General features: G+C 35.6%; 1 protein-coding gene across 1 annotated transcript; it reads left to right on the top strand.

The window, feature by feature from the left end:
- Nucleotides 1-1175: 1175 nt before the first annotated feature.
- Nucleotides 1176-9580, top strand: LOC306866387 (tyrosine 3-monooxygenase-like; the record flags this gene model as incomplete). The annotated part of the gene is made up of 14 exons (XM_079411572.1): nucleotides 1176-1259; nucleotides 1973-2044; nucleotides 2156-2359; nucleotides 3400-3574; nucleotides 3668-3756; nucleotides 4750-4817; nucleotides 4906-4956; nucleotides 5064-5209; nucleotides 6954-7089; nucleotides 7223-7292; nucleotides 7370-7426; nucleotides 7510-7605; nucleotides 7696-7829; nucleotides 8695-9580. The coding sequence occupies 14 exons, from the start codon at nucleotides 1176-1178 to the stop codon at nucleotides 8852-8854; spliced, it is 1542 nt and encodes a 513-aa protein (XP_079267698.1). The 3' UTR covers nucleotides 8855-9580.
- Between the last annotated feature and the right edge of the window lie 1222 nt (nucleotides 9581-10802).

The raw sequence follows: 10802 nt of genomic DNA on the forward strand, positions 1-10802 counted from the left end.
CTGGGCTGCTAAAACAAAGGTTGGAGGTTCAATCTAAAGTAGTAAGTCCTGTTCTATCATCATGCCCTCGACTACAGCTTGCTCCAGGCTGACTGTCATTGCAACTGGTGCATTATAAGCCACTTTAGATTAAAAATGGTAAATGTCAAGTGTCTAAGACCTATAGATGAGTAAATAGACCTGTATGGGCAAGGTTTAAAAAAGGGAAGTGAAACAGTGCTTCTTGTAAAATGAATTGTCATGGAGATATTAATGAATTTGTAAACATCACAAAACAATTTACTTTCAGCTGTTTTGTACACTGTAAATTGAAAATAATAGACTAATAGGCTTTCCATAGACTTCTATTACTTTTATACTGACCAAAAATTATTGTTTATCCCCTAACCCTGAATCTACCCCTTACAGAAAACCTGTTTGAACTGTTACATTTTCAGATAAACATAATTTACTATTTTTTTTCCCTCATGTCAAATATTTCAGGTTTTACTGTCCTTGTGCATATAAATGTAACATAAACAAGAACACACACACACACACACACACACACACACTATGAAAAACAATTTAAGAAACAGGAAATAGGGTAAAAGGTGTCACAATTTTTTTTTGACCTTCATATATTGATTATGAATCATATACTGTATATAGAGTTGTTTAATTCATTTTATAGGAAGTCATACAAAATTTGGAATTTTCGAATATTTACTTAAAGCTTTATATTTATTCATGTGTAAAACTTTATACCTATTCTTGTGTAACCACACTAAACATGCTAAACGAACTGGTTTTATGCTGGTTTCATCACCGACTTAACCGAAATACATTCATTTATACCAACAAAACAAATCTTTATGAGTCAAATCAGGTAAAAATGGCTGTTTAAGGTAACAAATGCAAGTCACCACACCTTTTACAGTGCAGATTGTTCATTCATACACGAATAATTGGCAAAGGAAATGATTTGGCAATGTAAACAGACAGTTACGTAGCAAAGTCCGAATCAAATTATGAACGAATGTGGTGTGAGGAGCTTCAAGATGTTCAATGACGGAGGTCAGTTTGACGTCAGTCAGGAGAAATCGTCTCTATAAATAAGAGGGAAAGAAAGCTACAGATGGAAGTAAGTGAGCAGCAGTCCCAAGAGAGCACAAGATACCTTCATCTGCTCCGATATGCCGAATTCAAGCAGCTCTACATCTTCCACAAAGAGCATCCGGAGAGCTGCGTCTGAACTCGAGCGATCCGATTCCATTACGGTAAGAGCCTTCCACTACATTCTTCACTCGTGTTCATTTCAGAGTTAAGAATAAAAATAAAGAAACAATAACCTGACATCCCCTCTTTGTCAATTTCGAAATATTTTATGATAAAAATGGAGATGCTTTTAAGCATTAAACTTCACGGGAGTTTCGTCATGGAAATAAATGTACTGATTATGACTTAATTCATACAGGTATGCAAATACAGTAATCCCAAAATGATTTAAGTATGTTGCATTATCTAAAATGTATGAATTTGATTTCATTAGAAAATAAGATGCCAAACCAAGTGCCATTTTTTCTTAAATTAGCATTTTAAAAAATAAAAATAAAATAATGACATATAGACATCGTGAATAGAATTATACATTATCAACCAATCAATGCAAAATCAGATCAAAAACTATAGAATTCATGAAGCTAGCTCCTCATTTGCTTGCAGGTGCCACTTAGTTTGATGTTATATAATGCAATTAAATTCATACATTTGAGTAATATTTTGTGAAATAACTTTTCGGATATTCTTGAAAATAGTGTAGCATTTTTGATGCAAGTCCATCCCTACAGATGACTGTTTTGTTGTGCGTAAATGGACTCTCCGTTGAGATTTGCGCACAGTATTACGCGGTGATCAAAAGCTATGGAAAGCAGTCTATACGTGCTGTGTCATCGGCGCATAAGCAAATGATTAAGTCTGAGCTATATGGCAGGTTTACATAGACTGCATTGAAGTTCTTATGCGATTTTGGAGATGTAAATCACCTCCAACCGATGTCCAGAAGGTAAGCAGGGCTATATTATTATTATTATTATCATTATTTCTGGTGTAGCTAGATCTTTTAAATGGATAGAAATGTTTAGTCTTAAATGAATCGTGCTCTTCTCTTTGACAGTCTCAGAAGTTTGTGGGAAGGCGGCAGAGTTTGATCGAGGATGCGCGGAAGGAGAGAGAGGCGGCCGCCGCGGCGGCGGAGGCTGCGGGACTCAGCGAGCAGATCGTGTTTGAGGAGAGCGATGGAAAAGCTTTGCTCAGTCTCTTCTTCTCTCTGAGGAGTTCAAAGAGTCCAGCGCTATCCCGCACTCTTAAGGTTTTTGAGGTAAGATATACTGAAGCAAATCGTAAAAGACTGATCTTGGAAATTCTATATTAGTAAGAATTCTAATGGGCTCAAATAAGAATCATGTGTGAATCACTTAAGAAAAATAAAAACAATTAAAAATAAAATCAAGAAACTGAAAACAGCTAGTTTTTATTCTCCTTGAATTATATTTGTTCTTTCAGAAATATTTCAAAACTATGATTATTTTAATTATTTTTTGTTTTGTTTTTTACAATTACTTAGTCTGTTTTGAAATATACCAAGAAAACTGTTTTTGTGAAAGAGAAAAAAATGGAATGCAAAATGCAAATTAATTATGTTAATATCAATTATTAATTAATGTACTTATCTAAATAAGAAGAATATTTTTTTCTTGATATATGCTCTTGAGTTACATAAAATGCAAAATAAATAAATCATCTATTTATTCATTTATAAGGTAAAATACTTTTCTAAATATGTAGAAGAGAATAAAATATTCTTAAGTAACAGCAAAATACAAAAAAAGAAAAAGCACATTTATTAATTAATTGTTAATTTTATATTTATTAATATTTTATATGATAATATACCAATATATGTGTATTCTTACATTTATTTATATGTATTTCAATTATTTGAAAATCAAATGTATAAATAGATTTTTATATATTAGTATTGCAGAAAGTACATCAAAAGATAAAATTGCAAGAAAAAACATAAATGCAAAATACTCAAATATTAACACAGATATTCCAATCATATTCAATAAGACTACACCAAATAATAATAAAAGATATACATATGCAGACATATACATTTGTCCATACATACATAAATATATATCCATACACATTCACAAATAAATTAAATTATGAAACATACAAGTGCAACACATTCCTGCAGCCTGAATATTACACATTTGACAGTTCACCATAAATAAAGAAAATCCTATCATTACAGTTTTCTTTGAATAATAGCATTTCCACAATATGTGCATTCATTTATTGTATTTTCTTTTAAATCTTATCCTGTTGTTCAACTACTGAACACCACAGACATTTGAAGCCAAGATCCACCATCTTGAGACCAGACCGAGCCGAAAACCGAAGGATGGTCTGGAGGATCTGGAGTATTACGTTCAGTGTGAGGTGCACCTGTCAGACGTCAGCACACTGGTCAGCTCTCTCAAGAGGAGCACAGAGGATGTCAAAACCACTAAAGAGGTCAAATGTGAGTCTATTAAAGCAGAATGTTGCTCTGTTGTATCGCTTGCTTATCTGAATGTCAGTTACGCTTAGCTGTTTTACTTTTGTCTTTTTCCAGTTCATTGGTTTCCAAGAAAAATCATTGAACTGGATAAATGCCACCATCTCATCACCAAATTTGATCCGGATCTGGATCAGGATCATCCAGTAAGTGTTGGATTAGTTCTTCTCTACTTCTAAATAAATGTACATTCATTGACCTAAAATTTTTAATGTATTTCATATTTAACTCTTTCCCTGTCAGCGCTTTTAAAAAGATTGCAAGCAATTTTGATCTTTTTGACAAACTTTTCATGGCTCCCAGAATATTTTTTTGTACTGTATGAATATCTGAGAATGTATGAATATGTCAAAAGAAAGAACAGAGCCTGAGCAAATCGTTTAATTCGAGCTTCATGCATTCTAATTTTATCAACACCAGGTAAGTTTCATAAAAAAAAAAAACCAACAACACCATTTTGACCAAAAAGCTGAAACATTGCATTTTGGCAAAAGACTACGTCTGGATCGGATTAGAATGATGATCAAAACATAGATGGAGTAGATCCATCACCACCTTCAAAGCTGCAAGTCCTAAGCCTTCCTGTGTTGACATTTCATTTGATAACGTTAGGCAGTTTTGATTTATATGCTGTTTATTGTTTGATGATCGCATTATTTTACATGCATCTGCTTAAATATGCGATTGCTTGTTTCTGCTTCTTCTTCACCGTGTTTTGATCTAGAGATTCAGTACTCTTTCAGAAGATGTGTAATAGCGCCTCCTACCATACAACAGTGAAAAGTCACAGAAAGCTTTTTTTTCAATGCAACACAACCTCAAAGCAATTCGTACATATTTGACAAGGTGGCTAATTCGCACAAATTCGTACAGCCTCACTCGTGTGAATTCATATGATTTGTTAAAAATCATATGCATTTTACGAGGTGGCAAATTTGTAGGAATTCGTACAAAGGACCACACCCTAAACTTAACATCACACAAACCGTACGAATGAGGTTGTATGAATTCATACGAATTAGACAAGTAGTAAAATATGCACAAATTGGCCATGAGATAGGGATGTTCAATGGTGGGAAACGAGTTGAACAGCCTCAAAATATTTAATTACAAGCACTGGTTTGTGGTTTATTTTTCAGGGATTCACTGACCCCCTTTACAGAAAACGACGGAAGATGATTGGAGACATTGCCTTCAAATTCAAACAGTATGTTGCAACCATGTTTACCATGCAGTATTTGCTCGTCTGGACATGTTGGCACAGATATTTGATTGACAGTTATCTCTCTTTCCAGAGGAGAACAGATTCCCAGAGTAGAGTATACGGAAGAGGAGATCCAAACATGGTGCGTTCAACTGAAATAACCAAACGACCCCAGATGAAATGCAGCCAGAGATCCTCACATTGTGTTTTTCATTCAGATTTCTCACATGCAACCTATTGTGTGTGCAGGCGTGAGGTCTACTCCACCCTCAGGGATCTGTACACCACCCACGCCTGCAGTGAACATCTAGAGGCTTTCCGCTTACTGGAGAAACACTGTGGCTACAGTCCCGATAACATCCCTCAGCTGGAGGATGTGTCCCACTTCTTAAAAGGTACCAATCTGATTATAACGCAGCCAGAAAACAGAACAACCCCTTAAGTCATTGAGCATTCTATTTTTTTTTTATAACAAATCACGTTTGTTACTAGAAATGTTCTTAAGCACTGCCAGTAAGAGAAAAGTAATAGAAAACTGTAGCAGTATGTTAAAACCCCTCAGAACATCTCAGCAACTACCTAGCAACACCTTGACAACCACCTAGAACACCTTAGCGACCTCACAGAATTGCTGCAGCAACCACCCATTAACTATGTACCAACACCTTAGCAAAAATCCAGAATATGCTAACAATCACCTAAAACACTTTAGCAACCTGGCAGCCATGCCACAGCAACCACTCAGCAATTTTATCCTGCAGTACCACCCTGGCAACCACCCAGAACACCTTAGCAACCTCATAGAACACCTTGGTAACCACCCAGAACACTTTAGTAACCACCTAGCTACTACATATCAACACCCTTGCTACCAATAGTCCTTACAGCCACCCAGAACATTCAGATAGCAACGCCCTAGCAACCCACCCTGAAATTATTAGGACCTGTTTAAAACAGCTTACGAACTGCATAGCAATGCAATAGTTAGCCACTCAGAAAACCTGCAAAACAATGTCAAACAAATCACAGAGAACACCCTAGCAACCACATACCAAAACCCTGAATACCTAATATGAAATAATATGAAAGCTATGCTACAGCAACCAAGTAATGCCATAGCAACCACCCAGGACACCCTTGTTGTGAGCATTTAGAACACCTGCATAGCAGTGTCGTAGCAATCACAAACAACACCCTGGCAACCACTAAGAACACCCTAGCTAACACTCAAAACAATAGGAATGGTATATCACTTCCATAGTAACCACTCAGAACATCTGCATAGCAATATCATTGCAATCACTTAGAACCACATAGCAACACTTTGACAACCACCTATAACACCTTAGCAACCACAAAGAACACCTTAGCATCCTCACAGAACACCTTGGCAACCAGCCAGAAGCAACCCACCCTGAAATTCTGTAGTAATAGGAATGTGATAGTAACCACCTGCATAGTACTGTCATACGAATCATCCCTAGCAACCACATACTAACACTCTGGAAACCACCAGAGTGTAATACGCTAACAACCACTCAAAGCACCATAGGAACGGTATAGCACTACCATAGTAACCACTCAGAACACCTGCATTGCAGTGTTACAGAAAACACCTGAGCAACCAGACAGCAACACACTGGCAACCACCCAGAACACCATAGCAACCACCTAGAACAATGTAGGAACGGTATATAACTGCCATAATAACCACACAGAACACCTGCATAGCAGTGTCATATGAATCATCTAGAACACCCTAGCAATCACATACTAACACTCTGGAAACCATCCTGAATACCCTAGCAACCACCCAGTACACCCTAGCAACCACCTAGAACACTGTGGGAATGGTATAGCACTGCCATAGTAACCACTCAGAAAACATGCATAGTAGTGTCACAGAAATAAATTAGAACATTTGAGCAACCACATAGCAACACCCTGGAAACCACCCAGAACACCCTGGCAGCCATCTAGAACACTATAGGAACGGTATAGCACTGCCATAGAAACCACTCAGAACACCTGCATAGCAACGCCATAGTAATCACTCTGGCAACTTCATAGCAACACCCTGGCAACCATCCAGAATGTTGGTGGTGAGTCTCTCTCTCTCTCCGTCTGTACTGTTTGCAGAGCGCACAGGGTTTCAGCTGCGTCCGGTGGCAGGTCTACTCTCTGCTCGGGATTTTCTGGCCAGCCTGGCGTTCCGTGTGTTCCAGTGCACACAATACATACGACACGCTTCCTCCCCCATGCACTCGCCTGAACCGTACGACACTTCCTGTCACACTGTTTATGTTTATGAAGACATTTCCTGTTTATTATGCATTTGATTTACATCCAGACATCGGCAATCTGCTTAGTAATGTAATGTTCACGTAATTGATTTTTTCCCTCTCCAGGGATTGTGTCCATGAACTTCTCGGACATGTACCGATATTGGCTGACAGAACATTTGCACAGTTTTCTCAGGTAAAAACATCAACTGTATTTACATATCTCATATTTCCTTACATATTCGATTTCTATTGCAAATTCTATTCTCTCAGAGTATTGGTCTGGCCTCTCTTGGAGCTTCTGATGAAGATATCGAGAAACTGTCGACAGTAAGTACAAAACATCCTACATCTTTCTGAAACGCTGCTCTAGTAACAGCACTGAATGTGTTTGTCCTGCTGTGTGTTTTCAGCTGTACTGGTTCACGGTGGAGTTTGGACTGTGTAAGCAGGCAGGGGTGCTCAAAGCATACGGAGCAGGACTGCTCTCGTCTTATGGCGAGCTGGTGGTGGGTGGCAGTCGGTCATTTTTTAAATCAATTATTTTGCTGCTTTTTATATTAAAAGTATTTGACGTTTACTGTCACCCATTTTCTCAGCATTCTCTCTCAGATGAGCCAGAGCGACGGGAATTTGACCCAGACATTGTAGCTGTTCAGCCATACCAGGATCAGACTTACCAGACTGTCTATTTTGTGTCTGAAAGCTTTTCAGATGCTACAGAGAAGCTGAGGTGAGCTGCATCAAATAATCTATTGCTGTCAGTACTGTGGGTTTGGCCATTATATAGATAGCTATCAGTGAAAACAACTGTTATTTATAAATCTATATATAAAAGGTGCTAAAAAAACTAAAATAAAAGTACTGCAAGTGATTTTTGTGTATGGTGATAAAACATACAGCACAAAATTACAAATTATTTTTAAACATGTAACAGCGTACAATTATATTTACAATTATTCTCAAAATGAAAAACAACAACAATGTGTGTGTATATATATATATGTCAAAATATAATTGATTATAATACTCCATAAAACAAATTATAATAATTATTTGCAATTGACTAATTAAAACTATATTTATTTATTTATTTAAAAATGTATCTAAAATAAAAGGTACAGTAAGATATTGTATGTAATATATGTATGATGATTAACATATACAGCACAAAATTACATTCTCTGAACGAATGGATTTATTTATTTATTAAATTAAAGGTTCTAAATGATATTTATTAAATACATTTGCATTTTATTCTTTATTGTTTGCAATGAAATAATTACAACTGTTTATTTATTTATTTATGATGGATAACATGTCCATTAACTTTTTTTAAATGAACAAGACTTTTGGTTCAAATATTTATGAATGTATAGGGAAAATTGTATATTATCAATTTTAAATTGTCTTGCAATGTGCAACTACATTTATTTTACTTATAATTGTATTACAATTTTCTAAACGTATTTCACAAAGATTAAAAAAAGAAGGATTTATGCATTGTATAAATGTTTATTTATTGTCTTATTTGTTTGCAGTGAGATAATTACAGTTGTTTGAATGACAATAATTATACTTGTTTATTTTTAAAACAGATCATATGTGACCCGCATCAAGAGACCATTTTCTGTGCGGTTTGACCCGTACACAGACAGCATAGAGGTGCTGGACAACCCTCTGAAGATCCAGCAGGGGCTGGAGACCATTAAAGATGAACTGAAGATTCTCACGGATGCGCTGAATGTGTTGGCTTGATTCTGTCACGAGGAGCCAATCAGCTGTCCCGTTCCTCTGATTCATATGTGACGGTCTCATCGTTATGCTGTGCGTTTATGTCTACATGGTCGCTGTTGCTTTTAAAACGCTGAGTGCCAACCTCAAAACCTCACGTTGGTAGTTCATTCCAGAAACCTTAAAGGGAAAGTTCACCCAAAAATGAAAATTCTGTCATCATTTATTCACGCCTACATGTTGTTTCAAAGCTGACTTTCCGTGGAACATAAAAGAAGATATTTTGAAGAATGGTGGTAACTAAAGAGTTTTGATTCCTGTTGACTTTCATTGTATTTTTTGTCCATATAATGGAAGTCAATAATAACCAAGACTTTGGTTACCAGCATTCTTTAGAATATGTTCTTTCAAGTTCCACAGAAGAAAGAAAGGCTTTAAATATGTCATATATTGGTAACCAAACAATTCTGTTAACCAAAAAACAAACAGTGTAAGTCAATGGGAGCCAAAACTGTTTAGTTGCCAAAATTCTTCAAAATATGTTCTTGGTAGATATTTTAAATGTTGGTAACCAAGCAATTCCGGTTCACATGCATTAACTTTTAAATTTTATGGATAAAATCATATAATGGAAGTCAATGGAAACTAAACGGTTTATTTACCAGTGTTCTTCAAAATATCTACCAAGAAAATATTTTAAATGTTGGTAACCATACAGTTTTTATTCTCATCGATTTCCACCAAATTGACAAAAAAAAAAAAAAAAAAATGATTAAATAAAAAAATTTACAGTTGAAGTCAATAGGAACCAAAACTGTTTGGTGGACAACATTCTCCAAAATATCTTCTTGGTACATATTTTAAATATTGGTAACCAAATGCTTTTGGTTCACATTGACTTCCATTATATGGAAAAAATAAATAAATAAATAATAATAATTGAATGGAGGTCAATGGAAACCGAAACGTTTTGGTTACCAACATTCTTCAAAATATCTTCTTTCATGTTCCACATAAGAGAGAAAGTCATACAGGTTTGGAACGACATGAGGATGGAAAAATAATGACAACATTTTAATTTTAGATGAACTATCGCTTGAATGGATTACTGACCCTGTGAATAAACAGAAACTGTGTCAATATGACATATTAATTTTTTTGGAGGTATATCTTACCCAGTGTAAATCAAGTTATTAAAGCTATTGAAGCCAAAAGTTATTTCTGAAATATCACTAGATGAAGTGCTACACTAAAGCAAATTAAAAATATGTACAGTATATAATCAAATATGTATTATCAATAAAAATTCTGAATCTATAATTATACCAAATATATTCTTAAAATATCCATCAATGTATTGAGCTGATGCATTCTCTTGCAGATGGGAGAAATATTTTATTAATACTGAATACAGCGAATATTCGTGAAATAGTACAGGCCTACTGACTGTAGCCTGTTCATATTTATCTGTCTCCAGAAAATGAAATACGAATGTTGCAATAGTCTATCTCTGCAAAAAATGGCATAAAAATAGAAATGCCATTTCTATTATTTTAGCTTAAATAAGGTTGCAAGAAAACTGTGTGCAAAGTGGCTATGATGTGCTAATATAAAGAAATATGTTTGAAAATATCCCAAACTATACTTGTGGTTGACTTTCTGATGTTATGTTCAGTCGCCCCTTCCATTAAGTCTAAGAATGTTGGTTTCAGAAAACTAGATTGCTATTCTGAATGAACTCATCTGACTGAAACTCCAGTTTATTTGAAATAAAACAACCACCACCAGATGGTAGTCTAAGCATATATGTAGGTCAGGCATTTAACACAAGCACTTTTTGGGTGAGCGGACAGAACAGCATAATGGCTAGGGCTTTTGTAAGGGTCATGTCATGAGGTTAGGAACGGGATAAGGATTCAGATTTTGGATCTAGTTAGCTGGAAAGATCTGCCATTCAAATATGCAACCGACC

Source organism: Barbus barbus, assembly GCF_936440315.1.
Source record: "Barbus barbus genome assembly, chromosome: 48".
In the NCBI taxonomy this organism is placed as follows: Eukaryota; Metazoa; Chordata; class Actinopteri; order Cypriniformes; family Cyprinidae; genus Barbus; species Barbus barbus.